Below are 21,685 nucleotides of genomic sequence, written 5' to 3'. Positions count from 1 at the left end.
GATGCATGGGAATACCACCACCAGCAAGTTCCCCTCCAAGCCACTTGCCATTCTGACTTGCAAATATATTGCCAATCCTTCGCTGTCACTGGGTCAAAATCCTGGAAAACCCTCTCTAATGACATTGTAGGTCAACCTGCCAATGGACTCCAATTGTTCAGAAAGGCAGTTCACCACCACTTTCTCAATGGCAATAAATGCTGGCCCAGCCAGCGATGCCCACATTCCATGAACGAATAAAGGAAAAAAAAATCAACAATGTGGCACAGACCTTTCTGCAAGGACCATGTCCACACTCCCCATACCTACATACAATCTCCACCTCTTCACTCATAGACAACCCCTCCTCACTGTTGCCTATGCCTACACATAAACCCCCACTCCCTCACTCATAAAAACCTCCACCGCAATGTTCTCTATACCTAGACACAATCCCCACCCCTTCACTCATAAACAACCCCCACCCCACTGTTCCCCATACTTACACACAATTCCCCATCCATAAGCCCTCCTCACTTCCATGCACACTGCAGCTCCCATGCGCACCCCACTCCCCATGTACACTCCACAACCACCTGATGAAGGAGCAGTGCTCCAAAAGCTAGTGCTTCCAATTAAACCTGTTGGACTATAACCTGGTGCTGTGTGATTTTTAACTTTGTACACCCCAGTCCAACACCAGCATCTCCAAATCCATATCCCAAGCACACTCCATCTCCCCAATGCACATTCCATATCCCACACACACTCCGTATCCCACACACACTCCGTATCCCACACAGACTCCGTATCCCACACAGACTCCGTATCCCACACACACTCCGTATCCCACACACACTCCGTATCCCACACACCTGTCTCCCGTAAACCCTGGCCATACTCCTGTTGGTGAACAAATCAGAGAGAATATGTCACTGGTACCTGTGTCCTTTATCTTGTCCCGTGATAATTCATGAATAGTGCCACTGATTTCTTGTTGCAAGCTGTCGAGGATCTCCTCAAGGCAAGTGATATCTTTACAGTCCAGGTCAATGAAGAACTCATACTGTCCCTTTTTGATGCGGGAAGGCCTGGATTCAATGTGAGTGAGATTCACACCCTTTTCCTGCCAAAAGCAAAGAAATAAATGTCTCCCTTTATTTAGGTAAATATCTTGAAAAGGATTTGTTGAAGGAGAATAAATTCGCTCATTCTGGATGCCCCAAAGTATCTCATCATTATTGCATAGCAAGCTCTCACACACAGTGATAATGACTGGGTAATTTGCTCTTAGTGATGCGAAGTGATGGATGAATATTGGTGCAATGATTTTCATTGAAGTGAATGTTCCTGCTCTTGTGTCATGGGGTCTTTTACAGAGCAAGCAGAGCAGTTGAGTTAGTATCTCAACTGAAAAATTACAAATCCATCAATGGAGCATCCTCAGCACTGGACTGGATAAGACCAGAAGGAACTGGAGCAGAAGTAAGCCATTCAGCCCACTAACCTCTTCTGACAATCAACAGGATCATGGCTCAAAATGAGTGTGGCTTTAACTCCACCTCTATCTGCTCTGATGTCCCCGATAACTCTTGATTCCCTTAACATCTGTATAACTCATCCTTTAGTATATTTAATGATCTAGCCACTATTAAACTCTGGAAAAGAGAATTCCAAAGACTAAAAGCCCTCTGAGAGAAGAAATGCTTCCTCATCTCCTTTTCAATGGGAGAGCCTTTCCTTTAAAATTGTACCTCATAATTCTTGACTCCCCAAGAGGGGAAACATCCCTCAGCATCAAACCTGACAAGCCCCTCAGTATGTTTCAATAAGATCAGTTTTCAATTTCCTAGTTTCCAGTGAGTATTGGCCCAACCTGGCCAATGTTTCCTCATAAGACAACCCCTTCATCCTGGGAATCAACAGAGTGAACAGTATCTGAACTATTTGCAAAGGACACCCGTCCTTAAGCGAAGAAACCAAAGCTGTGCACACTGTTCTCACTATTGCCCTACACAGTTGTTACTCTGACTCGCTGGCAATAAAAGCCAGTATTCCATTTGCCCTCCTAATAACTGGTATCCTTGTGGAGGGAAGTGGTAGTCCCGGTCAGGTCCAATTTGCGATGGTCTGAATGTAGTCTGGGGACCCCCTCCACATTCCTGATGAAGGGCTTATACCTGAAATGTCGACTGTCCTGCTCTTCAGATGCTGCATGACCTGCTGCGCTTTTCCAGTGCCACACTTTTTGACTCTAATAACTGGCATGCTGAGGTTTAATGATTCATGTACAAGGACACTCAGATCTCTTTTGCATCTGATTTCTGCAAACTAACTTCATTAAAATATATTCTGCTTTACTAATATTTCTGTACAAGCAGACAAGTCCACATTGCCCACCATTGTCCACTTATCTCACTTGCCTCTGTCCCTTTGCACACACTGACACCTTGCCTTCCCACCTATCCTTGTTACATCAGCAATTTGACTGCAAACAGCTTGCTTCATCATCCAAATCAACACTCATTCCTGCAGCTACTAGTTACAGCGTCGCTCCGAAAGCTAGTGTGCTTCCAATTAAACCTGTTGGACTATAACCTGGTGTTGTGTGATTTTTAACTTCATATCTTCTGCATTTGGTAATTTTAACTTTTCACATTGGAGAATGCCTTAAGCTTTGTCATCTTGAGCATCAAGTGTAAAACTTGTGGTTCGGGTAACCTACTCAGCATGGGAGCTATAAGAATCCTGGCACCTGGTTAATATCTCACTTCCAAGTCATATCGGAATATTGTGTCCTGTTCCGGTTATCCGGTTATAGGAAGGATATTATCAGGCTGGAGAGGGGTCACAAGAGATTTACCAGGATGTTACTGGGTATGGAAGGTTTAAGTTCTAAAGAAAGGTTGAATAGGCTGGGACATTTTTCACTGAAGCGTAGGAGGTCAACAGGCGATCTGATAGAAGTTTATAAAATAATGAGGGGTATAGGTAGAGTTAATGGTAGTTGTCTTTTCCATAGGATGTGGGAATTTCAAGACCGGGGGCATATTTTTAAGATGAGAGGAGAGATATTTAAAAAAGACATAAGAGGCAATTTTTTACACAAAGGGTTGTTCACATGTGGAATGAACTTCCTGAGAAAGTAATGGATGGGGGTCCTGTTACAACGTTTAAAAGACATTTGGATAGATAGTTCGGTTTGGAGGGATATGGGCCAGGAGCAGGCATGAGGCACTAGTTTAGCTTAGGATTATGTTCATAATGGGCTGGTTGCACCGAAGGATCTGAATTCATGCTGTATGACTCTAAGACTCTATATCCGTCATCTTGACCAGAAGACAACACAAATGTGGTGATGCACTCAATAGCACTTTGTAAGAGAGAACCAAAAACTGCAGATGCTGGAACACAAAGTAGACAGGCAGGAAGCTGGAAAAACACAGCAGTGTGGCAGCATCAGGAGGTGGAGAAGTCAGCTGAAAAAGTTACACCAGTGTGGCAGTGAGAAAGGGGCTGAAGAGGTTACAACAGTATGGCAGTGAGAAAGGGGCTGAAGAGTTTACAACAGTATGGCAGTGAGAAAGGGGCTGAAGAGGGCACAGCAGTGTGGCAGTGAGAAAGGGGCTGAAGAAGTTACACCTGTGTGGCAATGAGAAACGAGGTGAAGAGGTTACAGCAGTGTCACAGTGAGAAAGGGGCTAAAGAGGTTACAGCAGTGTGGCAGTGAGAAAGGGGCAGAAGAGGGCACAGCCGTGTGGCAGTGAGAAAGGGGCTGAAGAGGGCACATCAGTGTGGCAGTGAGAAAGGGGCTGAAGAGATTACAACAGTGCGGTAGTGAGAAAGGGGCTGAAGAGGTTACAACAGTGTGGCAGTGAGAAAGGGGCTGAAGAGGTTAGAGCAGTGTGGCAGTGAGAAAGGGGACTGAAAAGGTTACAGCAGTGTGGCAGTGAGAAAGGGGCTGAAGTGATTACAACAGTGCGGTAGTGAGAAAGGGGCTGAAGAGGTTACAACAGTGTGGCAGTGAGAAAGGGGCTGAAGAGGTTACAGCAGTGTGGCCGTGAGAAAGGGGCTGAAGAGGTTACAGCAGTGTGGCAGTGAGAAAGGGGACTGAAGAGGTTACAGCAGAGTGATAGTGAGAAAGGGGACTGAAGAGGTCACAGCAGTGTGGCAGTGAGAAAGGGGACTAAAGAGGTTACAGCAGTATGACAGTGAGATAGGGGACTAAAGAGTTTACAGCACTGTGGTAGTGAGAAAGGGGACTGAAGAGGTTACAGCAGAGTGATAGTGAGAAAGGGGACTGAAGAGGTCACAGCAGTGTGGCAGTGAGAAAGGGGACTAAAGAGGTTACAGCAGTGTGGTAGTGAGAAAGGGGACTGAAGAGGTTACAGCAGTATGGCAGTGAGAAAGGGGACTAAAGAGGTTACAGCAGTATGACAGTGAGATAGGGGACTAAAGAGTTTACAGCACTGTGGTAGTGAGAAAGGGGACTGAAGAGGTTACAGCAGTATGGCAGTGAGAAAGGGGACTAAAGAGGTTACAGCAGTGTGGCAGTGAGAAAGGGGACTGAAGAGGTTACAGCAGTGTGATAGTGAGAAAGGGGACTGAAGAGGTCACAGCAGTGTGGCAGTGAGAAAGGGGACTAAAGAGGTTACAGCAGTATGACAGTGAGATAGGGGACTAAAGAGTTTACAGCACTGTGGTAGTGAGAAAGGGGACTGAAGAGGTTACAGCAGTATGGCAGTGAGAAAGGGGACTAAAGAGGTTACAGCAGTGTGGCAGTGAGAAAGGGGACTGAAGAGGTTACAGCAGTGTGATAGTGAGAAAGGGGACTGAAGAGGTCACAGCAGTGTGGCAGTGAGAAAGGGGACTAAAGAGGTTACAGCAGTATGACAGTGAGATAGGGGACTAAAGAGTTTACAGCACTGTGGTAGTGAGAAAGGGGTTGAAAAAGTCACAGCAGTGTGGCAGTGAGAAAGGGGACAGAAGAGGTTACAGCAGTATGGCTGTGAGAAAGGGGCTGAAGAGTTACAGCAGTGTGACAGTGAGAAAGGGGCTAGAGAGGTTACAGCAGTGTGACAGTGAGAAAGGGGCTAGAGGGTTTACAGCATTGTGGCAGTGAGAAAGGGGCTAGAGAGTTACAGCAGCGTGGCAGTGAGAAAGGGGCTGAATAGGTTACAGCAGTGTGACAGTGAGAAAGGGGCAGAAGAGGTTACAGCAGTGTGGCAATGAGAAAGGGGACTAAAGAGGTTACAGCAGTGTGGCAGTGAGAAAAGGGCTGAAGAGATTACAGCAGTGTGGCAGTGAGAAAGGGGCAGAAGAGGTTACAGCAGTATGACAGTGAGAAAGGGGCTGAAGAGTTTACAGCAGTGTGCCAGTGAGAAAGGGGCAGAAGAGGTTACAGCAGTGTGGCAGTGAGAAAGGGGCTGAAGAGTTTACAGCAGTGTGCCAGTGAGAAAGGGGCAGAAGAGGTTACAGCAGTGTGGCAGTGAGAAAGGTGCTGAAGACGCTACAGAAGTGTGGCAGTCAGAAAGGGGACTGAAGTGGTTACAGCAGTGTGGCAGTGAGAAAGGGGTTGAGGAGGTTCCAGCAGTGAGGCAGAGAGAAAGGGGACTGAAGAGATCACAGCAGTATGGCAGTGAGAAAGGGGCTGGAGAGGTCACAGCAGTGTAGCAGTGAGAAAGGGGCTGAAGAGGTTACAGCAGTGTGGCAGTGAGAAAGGGGACTAAAGAGGTTACAGCAGTGTGGCAGTGAGAAAGGGGCAGAAGAGGTTACCGCAGTATGGCAGTGAGAAAGGGGCTGAAGAGTTTACAGCAGTGTGGCATTGAGAAAGGGGACTAAAGAGGTTACAGCAGTGTGGCAGTGAGAAAGGGGACAGAAGAGGTTACAGCAGTATGGCTGTGAGAAAGGGGCTGAAGAGTTACAGCAATATGACAGTGAGAAAGGGGCTAGAGAGGTTACAGCAGTGTGACAGTGAGAAAGGGGCTGAAGAGGTTACAGCAGTGTGGCAGTGAGAAAGGGGCTAGAGAGGTTACAGCAGTGTGACAGTGAGAAAGGGGCTAGAGAGTTTACAGCATTGTGGCAGTGAGAAAGGGGCTAGAGAGTTACAGCAGTGTGGCAGTGAGAAAGGGGCTGAATAGGTTACAGCATTGTGACAGTGAGAAAGGGGCAGAAGAGGTTACAGCAGTGTGGCAATGAGAAAGGGGACTAAAGAGGTTACAGCAGTGTGGCAGTGAGAAAGGGGCAGAAGAGGTTACAGCAGTATGGCAGTGTGAATGGGGCTGAAGAGTTTACAGCAGTGTGGCAGTGAGAAAGGGGACTAAAGAGTTTACAGCAGTGTGGCAGTGAGAAAGGGGCTGAAGAGATTACAGCAGTGTGGCAGTGAGAAAGGGGCAGAAGAGGTTACAGCAGTGTGGCAGTGAGAAAGGGGCTGAAGAGTTTACAGCAGTGTGGCAGTGAGAAAGGGGCTGAAGAGTTTACAGCAGTGTGGCAGTGAGAAAGGGGCTGAAGAGTTTACAGCAGTGTGGCAGTGAGACAGGGGCTGAAGAGGTTACAGCAGTGTGTCAGTGAGAAAGGGGCAGAAGAGGTTACAGCAGTGTGGCAGTGAGAAAGGGGCAGAAGAGGTTACAGCAGTGTGGCAGTGAGAAAGGGGCTGAAGAGTTTACAGCAGTGTGGCAGTGAGAAAGGGGCTGAAGAGTTTACAGCAGTGTGGCAGTGAGAAAGGGGCTGAAGAGGTTACAGCAGTGTGTCAGTGAGAAAGGGGCTGAAGAGGTTACAGCAGTGTGGCAGTGAGAAAGGGGCTGAAGAGTTTACAGCAGTGTGGCAGTGAGAAAGGGGCTGAAGAGTTTACAGCAGTGTCGCAGTGAGAAAGGGGCTGAAGAGTTTACAGCAGTGTGGCAGTGAGAAAGGGGCTGAAGAGTTTACAGCAGTGTGGCAGTGAGAAAGGGGCTGAAGAGTTTACAGCAGTGTGGCAGTGAAAAGGGGACTGAAGAGGTAACAGCAGTATGACAGTGAGAAAGCGGCTGAAGACGTTACAGCTGTGTGGAAATGAGGAAGGGGACTGAAGACGTTACAGCAGTGTGGCAGTGAGAAAGGGGCTGAAGATATTACAGCATTGTGGCAGTGAGAAAGGCACTGAAGACGCTACAGAAGTGTGGCAGTCAGAAAGGGGACTGAAGTGGTTACAGCAGTGTGGCAGTGAGAAAGGGGTTGAGGAGGTTCCAGCAGTGTGGCAGTGAGAAAGGGGACTGAAGAGATCACAGCAGTGTGGCAGTGAGAAAGAGGCTGAAGAGGTTACAGCAGTGTGGCAGTGAGAAAGGGGGCTGAAGAGCTTACAGCAGTGTGGCAGTGAGAAAGGGGCTGAAGAAGTTACAGCAGTGTGGCAGTGAGAAAGGGGCAGAAGAGGTTACAGCAGTGTGGCAGTGAGAAAGTGGGCTGAAGAGGTTACAGCAGTGTGGCAGTGAGGAAGTGGCTGAAGAGGTTACAGCAGTGTGGCAGTGAGGAAGTGGCTGAAGAGTTTACAGCAGTGTGGCAGTGAGAAAGGGGCAGAAGAGGTTACAGCAGTATGGCAGTGAGAAAGGGGCTGAAGAGTTTACAGCAGTGTGGCAGTGAGAAAGGGGCAGAAGAGGTTACAGCAGTGTTGCAGTGAGAAAGGGGCAGAAGAGGTTACAGCAGTGTGACAGTGAGAAAGGGGCTGAAGAGGTTACAGCAGTGTGGCAGTGAGAAAGGGGCAGAAGAGGTTACAGCAGTGTGGCAGTGAGAAAGGTGCAGAAGAGGTTACAGCAGTGTGACAGTGAGAAAGGGGCTGAAGAGGTTACAGCAGTGTGGCAGTGAGAAAGGGGCAGAAGAGCTTACAGCAGTGTGGCAGTGAGAAAGGTGCAGAAGAGGTTACAGCAGTGTGGCAGTGAGAATGCGGCTGAAGAGGTTACAGCAGTGTGGCATTGAGAAAGGGGACTAAAGAGGTTACAGCAGTGTGGCATTGAGAAAGGGGACTAAAGAGGTTACAGCAGTATGGCTGTGAGAAAGGGGCTGAAGAGATTACAGCAGTGTGGCATTGAGAAAGGGGACTAAAGAGGTTACAGCAGTATGGCAGTGAGAAAGGGGACTGAAGAGGTTACAGCAATATGGCAGTGAGAAAGGGGCTAGAGAGGTTACAGCAGTGTGACAGTGAGAAAGGGGCTGAAGAGGTTACAGCAGTGTGGCAGTGAGAAAGGGGCTAGAGAGGTTACAGCAGTGTGACAGTGAGAAAGGGGCTGAAGAGTTTACAGCAGTGTGGCAGTGAGAAAGGGGACTGAAGAGATTACAGCAGTGTGGCAATGAGAAAGGGGACTAAAGAGGTTACAGCAGTGTGGCAGAGAGAAAGGGGCAGAAGAGGTTACAGCAGTATGGCAGTGTGAATGGGGCAGAAGAGTTTACAGCAGTGTGGCAGTGAGAAAGGGGCAGAAGAGGTTACAGCAGTGTGGCAGTGAGAAAGGGGACTAAAGAGGTTACAGCAGTGTGGCAGAGAGAAAGGGGCAGAAGAGGTTACAGCAGTATGGCAGTGTGAATGGGGCAGAAGAGTTTACAGCAGTGTGGCAGTGAGAAAGGGGATTAAAGAGGTTACAGCAGTGTGGCAGTGAGAAAGGGGCTGAAGAGATTACAGCAGTGTGGCAGTGAGAAAGGGGCAGAAGAGGTTACAGCAGTATGGCAGTGAGAAAGGGGACTAAAGAGGTGACAGCAGTGTGGCAGTGAGAAAGGGGCTGAAGAGATTACAGCAGTGTGGCAGTGAGAAAGGGGCAGAAGAGGTTACAGCAGTATGACAGTGAGAAAGGGGCTGAAGAGTTTACAGCAGTGTGGCAGTGAGAAAGGGGCTGAAGAGTTTACAGCAGTGTGGCAGTGAGAAAGGGGCAGAAGAGGTTACAGCAGTGTGGCAGTGAGAAAGGGGCTGAAGAGTTTACAGCAGTGTGGCAGTGAGAAAGGGGCTGAAGAGTTTACAGCAGTGTGGCAGTGAGAAAGGGGACTGAAGAGGTTACAGCAGTATGACAGTGAGAAAGCGGCTGAAGACGTTACAGCTGTGTGGAAATGAGGAAGGGGACTGAAGACGTTACAGCAGTGTGGCAGTGAGAAAGGGGCTGAAGATATTACAGCATTGTGGCAATGAGGAAGGGGACTGAAGACGTTACAGCATTGTGGCAATGAGAAAGGCACTGAAGACGCTACAGAAGTGTGGCAGTCAGAAAGGGGACTGAAGTGGTTACAGCAGTGTGGCAGTGAGAAAGGGGGCTGAAGAGGTTACAGCAGTGTGGCAGTGAGGAAGTGGCTGAAGAGGTTACAGCAGTGTGGCAGTGAGAAAGGGGACTGAAGAGGTTACAGCAGTGTGGCAGTGAGAAAGGGGCAGAAGAGGTTACAGCAGTGTGGCAGTGAGAAAGGGGACTAAAGAGGTTACAGCAGTGTGGCAGAGAGAAAGGGGCAGAAGAGGTTACAGCAGTATGGCAGTGTGAATGGGGCAGAAGAGTTTACAGCAGTGTGGCAGTGAGAAAGGGGACTAAAGAGGTTACAGCAGTGTGGCAGTGAGAAAGGGGCTGAAGAGATTACAGCAGTGTGGCAGTGAGAAAGGGGCAGAAGAGGTTACAGCAGTATGGCAGTGAGAAAGGGGACTAAAGAGGTTACAGCAGTGTGGCAGTGAGAAAGGGGCTGAAGAGATTACAGCAGTGTGGCAGTGAGAAAGGGGCAGAAGAGGTTACAGCAGTATGACAGTGAGAAAGGGGCTGAAGAGTTTACAGCAGTGTGGCAGTGAGAAAGGGGCTGAAGAGTTTACAGCAGTGTGGCAGTGAGAAAGGGGCAGAAGAGGTTACAGCAGTGTGGCAGTGAGAAAGGGGCTGAAGAGTTTACAGCAGTGTGGCAGTGAGAAAGGGGCTGAAGAGTTTACAGCAGTGTGGCAGTGAGAAAGGGGACTGAAGAGGTTACAGCAGTATGACAGTGAGAAAGCGGCTGAAGACGTTACAGCTGTGTGGAAATGAGGAAGGGGACTGAAGACGTTACAGCAGTGTGGCAGTGAGAAAGGGGCTGAAGATATTACAGCATTGTGGCAATGAGGAAGGGGACTGAAGACGTTACAGCATTGTGGCAATGAGAAAGGCACTGAAGACGCTACAGAAGTGTGGCAGTCAGAAAGGGGACTGAAGTGGTTACAGCAGTGTGGCAGTGAGAAAGGGGTTGAGGAGGTTCCAGCAGTGTGGCAGTGAGAAAGGGGACTGAAGAGATCACAGCAGTGTGGCAGTGAGAAAGAGGCTGAAGAGGTTACAGCAGTGTGGCAGTGAGAAAGGGGGCTGAAGAGGTTACAGCAGTGTGGCAGTGAGAAAGGGGCAGAAGAGGTTACAGCAGTGTGGCAGTGAGAAAGGGGGCTGAAGAGGTTACAGCAGTGTGGCAGTGAGAAAGAGGCTGAAGAGGTTACAGCAGTGTGGCAGTGAGAAAGGGGACTGAAGAGATCACAGCAGTGTGGCAGTGAGAAAGAGGCTGAAGAGGTTACAGCAGTGTGGCAGTGAGAAAGGGGCTGAAGAAGTTACAGCAGTGTGGCAGTGAGAAAGGGGCAGAAGAGGTTACAGCAGTGTGGCAGTGAGAAAGGGGGCTGAAGAGGTTACAGCAGTGTGGCAGTGAGAAAGGGGCTGAAGAGATTACAGCAGTGTGGCAGTGAGAAAGGGGCAGAAGAGGTTACAGCAGTATGGCAGTGAGAAAGGGGACTAAAGAGGTTACAGCAGTGTGGCAGTGAGAAAGGGGACTGAAGAGGTTACAGCAGTGTGGCAGTGAGAAAGGGGCAGAAGAGGTTACAGCAGTGTGGCAATGAGAAAGGGGACTAAAGAGGTTACAGCAGTGTGGCAGAGAGAAAGGGGCAGAAGAGGTTACAGCAGTATGGCAGTGTGAATGGGGCTGAAGAGTTTACAGCAGTGTGGCAGTGAGAAAGGGGACTAAAGAGGTTACAGCAGTGTGGCAGTGAGAAAGGGGCTGAAGAGATTACAGCAGTGTGGCAGTGAGAAAGGGGCAGAAGAGGTTACAGCAGTATGACAGTGAGAAAGGGGCTGAAGAGTTTACAGCAGTGTGGCAGTGAGAAAGGGGCTGAAGAGTTTACAGCAGTGTGGCAGTGAGAAAGGGGCTGAAGAGTTTACAGCAGTGTGGCAGTGAGAAAGGGGCTGAAGAGTTTACAGCAGTGTGGCAGTGAGAAAGGGGCTGAAGAGTTTACAGCAGTGTGGCAGTGAGAAAGGGGACTGAAGAGGTTACAGCAGTATGACAGTGAGAAAGCGGCTGAAGACGTTACAGCTGTGTGGAAATGAGGAAGGGGACTGAAGACGTTACAGCAGTGTGGCAGTGAGAAAGGGGCTGAAGATATTACAGCATTGTGGCAATGAGGAAGGGGACTGAAGACGTTACAGCAGTGTGGCAGTGAGAAAGGGGCTGAAGATATTACAGCATTGTGGCAATGAGAAAGGCACTGAAGACGCTACAGAAGTGTGGCAGTCAGAAAGGGGACTGAAGTGGTTACAGCAGTGTGGCAGTGAGAAAGGGGTTGAGGAGGTTCCAGCAGTGTGGCAGTGAGAAAGGGGACTGAAGAGATCACAGCAGTGTGGCAGTGAGAAAGAGGCTGAAGAGGTTACAGCAGTGTGGCAGTGAGAAAGGGGGCTGAAGAGGTTACAGCAGTGTGGCAGTGAGAAAGGGGCAGAAGAGGTTACAGCAGTGTGGCAGTGAGAAAGGGGGCTGAAGAGGTTACAGCAGTGTGGCAGTGAGAAAGAGGCTGAAGAGGTCACAGCAGTGTGGCAGTGAGAAAGGGGACTGAAGAGATCACAGCAGTGTGGCAGTGAGAAAGAGGCTGAAGAGGTTACAGCAGTGTGGCAGTGAGAAAGGGGCTGAAGAAGTTACAGCAGTGTGGCAGTGAGAAACGGGCAGAAGAGGTTACAGCAGTGTGGCAGTGAGAAAGGGGGCTGAAGAGGTTACAGCAGTGTGGCAGTGAGGAAGTGGCTGAAGAGGTTACAGCAGTGTGGCAGTGAGAAAGGGGACTGAAGAGGTTACAGCAGTGTGGCAGTGAGAAAGGGGCAGAAGAGGTTACAGCAGTGTGGCAATGAGAAAGGGGACTAAAGAGGTTACAGCAGTGTGGCAGAGAGAAAGGGGCAGAAGAGGTTACAGCAGTATGGCAGTGTGAATGGGGCTGAAGAGTTTACAGCAGTGTGGCAGTGAGAAAGGGGACTAAAGAGGTTACAGCAGTGTGGCAGTGAGAAAGGGGCTGAAGAGATTACAGCAGTGTGGCAGTGAGAAAGGGGCAGAAGAGGTTACAGCAGTATGGCAGTGAGAAAGGGGACTAAAGAGGTTACAGCAGTGTGGCAGTGAGAAAGGGGCTGAAGAGATTACAGCAGTGTGGCAGTGAGAAAGGGGCAGAAGAGGTTACAGCAGTATGACAGTGAGAAAGGGGCTGAAGAGTTTACAGCAGTGTGGCAGTGAGAAAGGGGCTGAAGAGTTTACAGCAGTGTGGCAGTGAGAAAGGGGCAGAAGAGGTTACAGCAGTGTGTCAGTGAGAAAGGGGCTGAAGAGTTTACAGCAGTGTGGCAGTGAGAAAGGGGCAGAAGAGGTTACAGCAGTGTGGGAGTGAGAAAGGGGCTGAAGAGTTTACAGCAGTGTGGCAGTGAGAAAGGGGCTGAAGAGTTTACAGCAGTGTGGCAGTGAGAAAGGGGCTGAAGAGTTTACAGCAGTGTGGCAGTGAGAAAGGGGCTGAAGAGTTTACAGCAGTGTGGCAGTGAGAAAGGGGACTGAAGAGGTTACAGCAGTATGACAGTGAGAAAGCGGCTGAAGACGTTACAGCGGTGTGGAAATGAGGAAGGGGACTGAAGACGTTACAGCAGTGTGGCAGTGAGAAAGGGGCTGAAGATATTACAGCATTGTGGCAATGAGAAAGGCACTGAAGACGCTACAGAAGTGTGGCAGTCAGAAAGGGGACTGAAGTGGTTACAGCAGTGTGGCAGTGAGAAAGGGGTTGAGGAGGTTCCAGCAGTGTGGCAGTGAGAAAGGGGACTGAAGAGATCACAGCAGTGTGGCAGTGAGAAAGAGGCTGAAGAGGTTACAGCAGTGTGGCAGTGAGAAAGGGGGCTGAAGAGGTTACAGCAGTGTGGCAGTGAGAAAGGGGCAGAAGAGGTTACAGCAGTGTGGCAGTGAGAAAGGGGGCTGAAGAGGTTACAGCAGTGTGGCAGTGAGAAAGAGGCTGAAGAGGTTACAGCAGTGTGGCAGTGAGAAAGGGGGCTGAAGAGGTTACAGCAGTGTGGCAGTGAGGAAGTGGCTGAAGAGGTTACAGCAGTGTGGCAGTGAGGAAGTGGCTGAAGAGTTTACAGCAGTGTGGCAGTGAGAAAGGGGCAGAAGAGGTTACAGCAGTATGGCAGTGAGAAAGGGGCTGAAGAGTTTACAGCAGTGTGGCAGTGAGAAAGGGGCAGAAGAGGTTACAGCAGTGTTGCAGTGAGAAAGGGGCAGAAGAGGTTACAGCAGTGTGGCCGTGAGAAAGGGTACTGAAGAGTTTGCAGCAGTGTGGAAGTGAGAATGGGGCTGAAGAGGTTACAGCAGTGTGGCAATGAGAAAGGGGACTAAAGAGGTTACAGCAGTGTGGCAGTGAGAAAGGGACAGAAGAGGTTACTGCAGTATGGCAGTGTGAATGGGGCTGAAGAGTTTACAGCAGTGTGGCAGTGAGAAAGGGGACTAAAGAGGTTACAGCAGTGTGGCAGTGAGAAAGGGGACTAAAGAGGTTACAGCAGTATGGCAGTGAGAAAGGGGACTAAAGAGGTTACAGCAGTGTGGCAGTGAGAAAGGGGCTGAAGAGATTACAGCAGTGTGGCAGTGAGAAAGGGGCAGAAGAGGTTACAGCAGTATGACAGTGAGAAAGGGGCTGAAGAGTTTACAGCAGTGTGGCAGTGAGAAAGGGGCAGAAGAGTTTACAGCAGTGTGGGAGTGAGAAAGGGGCAGAAGAGGTTACAGCAGTGTGGCAGTGAGAAAGGGGCTGAAGAGTTTACAGCAGTGTGGCAGTGAGAAAGGGGCTGAAGAGTTTACAGCAGTGTGGCAGTGAGAAAGGGGCTGAAGAGGTTACAGCAGTGTGTCAGTGAGAAAGGGGCTGAAGAGGTTACAGCAGTGTGGCAGTGAGAAAGGGGCTGAAGAGTTTACAGCAGTGTGGCAGTGAGAAAGGGGCTGAAGAGTTTACAGCAGTGTGGCAGTGAGAAAGGGGACTGAAGAGGTTACAGCAGTGTGACAGTGAGAAAGCGGCAGAAGACGTTACAGCTGTGTGGAAATGAGGAAGGGGATTGAAGACGTTACAGCAGTGTGGCAGTGAAAAAGGGGCTGAAGATATTACAGCAGTGTGGCAGTGAGAAAGGCACTGAAGTCGCTACAGAAGTGTGGCAGTCAGAAAGGGGACTGAAGTGGTTACAGCAGTGTGGCAGTGAGAAAGGGGTTGAGGAGGTTCCAGCAGTGTGGCAGTGAGAAAGGGGACTGAAGGGATCACAGCAGTATGGCAGTGAGAAAGGGGCTGAAGAAGTTATAGCGGTGCGGCAGTGAGAAAGGGGCTGAAGAGTTTACAGCAGTGTGGCAGTGAGAAAGAGGCTGAAGAGGTTACAGCAGTGTGGCAGTGAGAAAGGGGGCTGAAGAGGTTACAGCAGTGTGGCAGTGAGAAAGGGGCTGAAGAAGTTACAGCAGTGTGGCAGTGAGAAAGGGGGCTGAAGAGGTTACAGCAGTGTGGCAGTGAGGAAGTGGCTGAAGAGGTTACAGCAGTGTGGCAGTGAGGAAGTGGCTGAAGAGGTTACAGCAGTGTGGCAGTGAGAAAGGGGCTGAAGAGTTTACAGCAGTGTGGCAGTGAGAAAGGGGCAGAAGAGGTTACAGCAGTGTTGCAGTGAGAAAGGGGCAGAAGAGGTTACAGCAGTGTGGCCGTGAGAAAGGGTACTGAAGAGTTTGCAGCAGTATGGAAGTGAGAATGGGGCTGAAGAGATTACAGCAGTGTGGCAGTGAGAAAGGGTCAGAAGAGGTTACTGCAGTATGGCAGTGTGAATGGGGCTGAAGAGTTTACAGCAGTGTGGCAGTGAGAAAGGGGACTAAAGAGGTTACAGCAGTGTGGCAGTGAGAAAGGGGACTAAAGAGGTTACAGCAGTGTGGCAGTGAGAATGAGGCTGAAGAGTTTACAGCAGTGTGGCAGTGAGAAAGGGGCTGAAGAGTTTACAGCAGTGTGGCAGTGAGAAAGGGGACTGAAGAGGTTACCGCAGTGTGGCAGTGAGAAAGGGGCTGAAGAGTTTACAGCAGTGTGGCAGTGAGAAAGGGGACTGAAGAGTTTACAGCAGTGTGGCAGTGAGGAAGTGGCTGAAGAGGTTACAGCAGTGTGGCAGTGAGGAAGTGGCTGAAGAGTTTACAGCAGTGTGGCAGTGAGAAAGGGGACTGAAGAGTTTACAGCAGTGTGGCAGTGAGGAAGTGGCTGAAGAGGTTACAGCAGTGTGGCAGTGAGGAAGTGGCTGAAGAGTTTACAGCAGTGTGGCAGTGAGAAAGGGGCAGAAGAGTTTACAGCAGTGTGGCAGTGAGAAAGGGGCTGAAGAGTTTACAGCAGTGTGGCAGTGAGAAAGGGGCAGAAGAGGTTACAGCAGTGTTGCAGTGAGAAAGGGGCAGAAGAGGTTACAGCAGTGTGGCCGTGAGAAAGGGTACTGAAGAGTTTGCAGCAGTGTGGAAGTGAGAATGGGGCTGAAGAGGTTACAGCAGTGTGGCAATGAGAAAGGGGCAGAAGAGGTTACTGCAGTATGGCAGTGTGAATGGGGCTGAAGAGTTTACAGCAGTGTGGCAGTGAGAAAGGGGCAGAAGAGTTTACAGCAGTGTGGCAGTGAGAAAGGGGCTGAAGAGGTTACAGCAGTGTGTCAGTGAGAAAGGGGCTGAAGAGTTTACAGCAGTGTGGCAGTGAGAAAGGGGCTGAAGAGTTTACAGCAGTGTGGCAGTGAGAAAGGGGCAGAAGAGGTTACAGCAGTGTGGCAGTGAGAAAGGGGCTGAAGGGTTTACAGCAGTGTGGCAGTGAGAAAGGGGCAGAAGAGGTTACAGCAGTGTGGCCGTGAGAAAGGGTACTGAAGAGTTTGCAGCAGTGTGGAAGTGAGAATGGGGCTGAAGAGGTTACAGCAGTGTGGCAATGAGAAAGGGGCAGAAGAGGTTACTGCAGTATGGCAGTGTGAATGGGGCTGAAGAGTTTACAGCAGTGTGGCAGTGAGAAAGGGGACTAAAGAGGTTACAGCAGTGTGGCAGTGAGAAAGGGGCTGAAGAGATTACAGCAGTGTGGCAGTGAGAAAGGGGCAGAAGAGGTTACAGCAGTATGACAGTGAGAAAGGGGCTGAAGAGTTTACAGCAGTGTGGCAGTGAGAAAGGGGCAGAAGAGGTTACTGCAGTATGGCAGTGTGAATGGGGCTGAAGAGTTTACAGCAGTGTGGCAGTGAGAAAGGGGACTAAAGAGGTTACAGCAGTGTGGCAGTGAGAAAGGGGCTGAAGAGATTACAGCAGTGTGGCAGTGAGAAAGGGGCAGAAGAGGTTACAGCAGTATGACAGTGAGAAAGGGGCTGAAGAGTTTACAGCAGTGTGGCAGTGAGAAAGGGGCTGAAGAGTTTACAGCAGTGTGGCAGTGAGAAAGGGGCAGAAGAGGTTACAGCAGTGTGGCAGTGAGAAAGGGGCTGAAGAGTTTACAGCAGTGTGGCAGTGAGAAAGGGCAGAAGAGGTTACAGCAGTGTGGCAGTGAGAAAGGGTCTGAAGAGTTTACAGCAGTGTGGCAGTGAGAAAGGGGCTGAAGAGGTTACAGCAGTGTGGCAGTGAGAAAGGGGCAGAAGAGGTTACAGCAGTGTGGCAGTGAGAAAGGGGCTGAAGAGTTTACAGCAGTGTGGCAGTGAGAAAGGGGACTGAAGATATTACAGCAGTGTGGCAATGAGAAAGGCACTGAAGACGCTACAGAAGTGTGACAGTCAGAAAGGGGACTGAAGTGGTTACAGCAGTGTGGCAGTGAGAAAGGGGTTGAGGAGGTTCCAGCAGTGTGGCAGTGAGAACGGGGACTGAAGAGATCACAGCAGTACGACAGTGAGAAAGCGGCTGAAGACGTTACAGCAGTGTGGCAGTGAAAAAGGGGCTGAAGATATTACAGCATTGTGGCAGTGAGAAAGGGGACTGAAGAGATCACAGCAGTATGGCAGTGAGAAAGGGGCTGGAGAGGTCACAGCAGTGTAGCAGTGAGAAAGGGGCTGAAGAAGTTACAGCAGTGTGGCAGTGAGAAAGGGGCAGAAGAGGTTACAGCAGTGTTGCAGTGAGAAAGGGGCAGAAGAGGTTACAGCAGTGTGGCAGTGAGAAAGGGGGCTGAAGAGGTTACAGCAGTGTGGCAGTGAGGAAGTGGCTGAGGAGTTTACAGCAGTGTGGCAGTGAGAAAGGGGCAGAAGAGGTCACAGCAGTGTAGCAGTGAGAAAGGGGCTGAAGAAGTTACAGCAGTGTGGCAGTGAGAAAGGGGCAGAAGAGGTTACAGCAGTGTTGCAGTGAGAAAGGGGCAGAAGAGGTTACAGCAGTGTGGCAGTGAGAAAGGGGGCTGAAGAGGTTACAGCAGTGTGGCAGTGAGGAAGTGGCTGAAGAGTTTACAGCAGTGTTGCAGTGAGAAAGGGGCAGAAGAGGTTACAGCAGTGTGGCAGTGAGAAAGGGGGCTGAAGAGGTTACAGCAGTGTGGCAGTGAGGAAGTGGCTGAAGAGTTTACAGCAGTGTGGCAGTGAGAAAGGGGCAGAAGAGGTTACAGCAGTGTGGCCGTGAGAAAGGGTACTGAAGAGTTTGCAGCAATGTGGCAGTGAGAAAGGGGCTGAGGAGGTTACAGCAGTATGGTAGTGAGAAATGGGCTGAAGAGGTTACAACAGTGTGGACGTAAGAAAGGGGACTGAAAAGGTTACAGCAGTGTGTCAGTGTGAAAGGGGCAGAAGAGGTTACAGCAGTATGTCAGGGATAAAGGGGCAGAAGAGTTTACAGCAGTGTGTCAGTGTGAAAGGGGCAGAAGAGGTTACAGCAGTGTGTCAGTGTGAAAGAGTACTGAAGAGTTTACAGCAGTGTGTCAGTGTGAAAGGGTACTGAAGAGGTTACAGCAGTGTGTCAGTGAGAAAGGGGCTGAAGAGGTTACAGCAGTGTGGCCGTGAGAAAGGGGCTGAGGAGGTTACAGCAGTGTGGCAGTGAGAAAGGGGCTGAAGAGATTACAGCAGTGTGTCAGTGTGAAAGGGGCAGAAGAGGTTACAGCAGTGTGTCAGTGTGAAAGGGTACTGAAGAGTTTACAGCAGTGTGTCAGTGTGAAAGGGTACTGAAGAGGTTACAGCAGTGTGTCAGTGAGAAAGGGGCTGAAGAGGTTACAGCAGTGTGGCCGTGAGAATGGGGCTGAGGAGGTTACAGCAGTGTGGCACTGAGAAAGGGGCAGAAGAGTTTACAGCAGTATGGCAGTGAGAAATGGGCAGAAGAGGTTACAGCAGTGTGGCCGTGAGAAAGGGGCTGAAGAGGTTACAGCAGTGTGGCAGTGAGAAAGGGGCTGAAGAGGTTATAGCAGTGTGGCAGTGAGAAAGGGGCTGAAGAGATTACAGCAGTGTGTCAGTGAGAAAGGGGCTGAAGAGGTTATAGCAGTGTGGCAGTGAGAAAGGGGCTGAAGAGATTACAGCAGTGTGTCAGTGAGAAAGGGGCTGAAGAGGTTACAGCAGTGTGGCAGTGAGAAAGGGGCTGAAGAGATTACAGCAGTGTGGCAGTGAGAAAGGGGCTGAAGAGATTACAGCAGTGTGACAGTAAGAAAGGGGCTGAAGAGATTACAGCAGTATGGCAGTGAGAAAGGGGCTGAAGAGGTTACAGCAGTGTGGCAGTGAGAAAGGGGCTGAAGAGATTACAGCAGTGTGTCAGTGAGAAAGGGGCTGAAGAGGTTATAGCAGTATGACAGTGAGAAAGGGGCTGAAGAGGTTACAGCAGTGTGGCAGTGAGAAAGGGGCTGAAGAGATTACAGCAGTGTGTCAGTGAGAAAGGGGCTGAAGAGGTTATAGCAGTGTGGCAGTGAGAAAGGGGCTGAAGAGGTTACAGCATTATGGCAGTGAGAAAGGGTCTGAAGAGGTCACACCCTTCCTGAAGAAGGATTACACCCGAAACAGCGACTTCTCCTTCTCCTGATCCTGCTTGCCTCGCTCTATTCTTCCAACCTCCGGCTTGTCTACGTTAGTAATTTGTGGTAGGTCATTTCAACAGTGAATTTCTTGATGAATTAGTATGTATAGAACCACATGATGCCAATCAGAACTTGTGCCTGATATTGGAATAATTGACTTATGCAAACTACAGGCTCTTTGGACAAACAGTAAAAAAGGCGTTTTTGTCCTTTGACCAAGATGCACACATTGCCTTTTCTGATGTATCCATTTTGGAATCATGATATTCCTGTGTTTGTCGCATTGCAGTTAACCAGATCTTGCGGGCAGAACCAGCTTGAGCAAAATGAAGCCTGTAATTGGTGGTTGCCTTCCGACACGCAGGAGAGGTCCTTCGTGAGCAAATCTCTCAAGTTGCGGAGCGTTTCAGAGAACACCTCTGGGACACCCGGACCAACCAACCCAACCACCCTGTGGCTCAACATTTCAATTCCCCCTCCCACTCCATCAAGGATATGCAGGTCTTTGGACTCCTCCATCGCCAGACCACAACAAAACGACGGTTGGAGGAAGAACGCCTCATCTTCCGCCTAGGAACCCTCCAACCACAAGGGATGAACTCGGATTTCACCAGTTTCCTCATTTCCCCTCCCCCCACCCTGTCTCAGTCAAATCCATCAAATTCAGCACCGCCTTCCTAACCTGCAATCTTCTTCCCAACCTCTCCGCCCCCACCCCAGTCTGACCTATCACCCTCACCTTGACCTCTTTCCACCTATCACATTTCCGACGCCCCTCCCCCAAGTCCCTCCTCCCTACCTTTTATCTTAGCCTGCTGGACAAACTTTCCTCATTCCTGAAGAAGGGCCTATGCCCGAAACGTCGATTCTCCTGTTCCCTGGATGCTGCCTGACCTGCTGCGCTTTTCCAGCAACACATTTTCAGCTCTGATCTCCAGCATCTGCAGACCTCACTTTCTCCTCTTCCTAAAGGTTTTAGAACATAGAACATTACAGCTCAGTACAGGCCCTTCGGCCCTCGATGTTGCGCCGCCCTGTCATACCAATCTGAAGCCCATCTAACCTACACTATTCCATGTACGTCCAATGCTTGTCCAATGATGACTTAAATGCACTTAAACTTGGCCAATCTACTACTGTTGCAGGCAAAGCATTCCATACCCTTACTACTGTCTGAGTAAAGAAACTACCTCTGACATCTGTCTTATACCTATCTCCCCTCACTTTAAAGTTGAGTCCCCTCGTGTTTGCTGTCCCCATACTTGGAAAAGGGCTCTCCCTGACCACCCTATCTAACCCTCTGAATATCTTGTATGTCTCTATTAAGTCACCTCTCAACCTTCTTGTCTCTAACGAGAACAGCCTCAAGGCCCTTAGCCTTTCCTTGTAAGACATTCCCTCCATACCAGGCAACATCCTAGTAAATCTCCTCTGCACCCTTTCCAAAGCTTCCACATCCTTCTTATAATGCGGTGACCAGAACTGTACACAACACTCCAAGTGTGGCCGTACCAGAGCTTTGTACAGCTGCAGCATAGCCTCCTGGTTCTGGAACTCAATCCCTCTACTAATAAAGGCCAAAACACTGTATGCCTTCTTAACAACCCTGTCAATCTGGGTGGCAACTTTCAGGGATCTGTGTACATGGACACCAAGATCTCTCTGCTCATCTGCACTCCCAAGAATCTTATTATTAGCCCAGTACTTTGCATTCCGATTACTCCATCCAAAGTATATCACCTCACCCTTGTCCACATTAAACTCACGGTGGCACAGTGGTTAGCACTGCTGCCTCACAGCGCCAGAGACCCGGGTTCAATTCCCGCCTCAGGCGACTCTCTGTGTGGAGTTTGCACATTCTCCCCGTATCTGCGTGGGTTTCCTCCGGGTGCTCCGGTTTCCTCCCACAAATGTGCAGGTTAGGTGAATTGGCCATGCTAAATTGCCCGTAATGTTAGGTGAATGGGTCTGGGTGGGTTGTGCTTCGGCGGGTCGGTGTGGACTTGTTGGGCCGAAGGGCCTGCTTCCACACTGTAAGTAATCTAATCTAAACTTCATTTGCCAGCTCTGCATCCTATCTATGTCTCTCTGCAACCTACTACATCCTTCGTCACTATCCACAACTCCACCGACCTTAGTGTCGTCCGCAAATTTACTAACCCACATTTCTAAGCCTTCATCCAGGTCATTTATAAAAATGACGAACAGCAGTGGACCCAACACCAACCCTTGTGGTACACCGCTAGTAACTGGACACCAAGATGAACATGTTCCATCAACTACAACCCTCTGTTTTCTTTCAGCAAGCCAATTATTGATCCAAACTGCTATGTCTCCCACAATCCCATTCCTCCGCATTTTGTATAATAGCCTACTGTGGGGAACCTTATCGAATGCCTTGCTGAAATCCATATACACCACATCAACTGGTTTACTCTCATCTACCTGTTTGGTCACTTTGTCAAAAACAAAGTTTTAATTGGTGTAGAGGTGGGTACTATCTTCAGTGAGTCTCTCTGACAAACTCTCTTCAGAGAAATAATTCTC

The 21,685-nt window shown here is 49.7% G+C and overlaps 1 protein-coding gene across 2 annotated transcripts in view; it reads right to left on the bottom strand.

Moving 5' to 3' along the window:
* The window catches only part of pah (phenylalanine hydroxylase), a 141,209-nt gene that overhangs the window by 87,463 nt on the left and 32,061 nt on the right, over positions 1-21,685 (bottom strand). For both annotated transcript variants that reach the window (XM_043708757.2, XM_043708756.2), the window contains one exon: positions 922-1,105. In XM_043708757.2, the coding sequence (XP_043564692.1) occupies positions 922-1,105 (184 nt within the window). The remainder of the gene's footprint in view (positions 1-921; positions 1,106-21,685) is intronic.

Source organism: Chiloscyllium plagiosum, unplaced genomic scaffold (assembly GCF_037043375.1).
Source record: "Chiloscyllium plagiosum isolate Xiang-an unplaced genomic scaffold, Cpla_swu_hap1 HiC_scaffold_19, whole genome shotgun sequence".
NCBI lineage: Eukaryota > Metazoa > Chordata > Chondrichthyes > Orectolobiformes > Hemiscylliidae > Chiloscyllium > Chiloscyllium plagiosum.
Note: the sequence above shows the minus strand (reverse complement) of the source record. Positions and strands in the feature narration are given on the sequence as shown.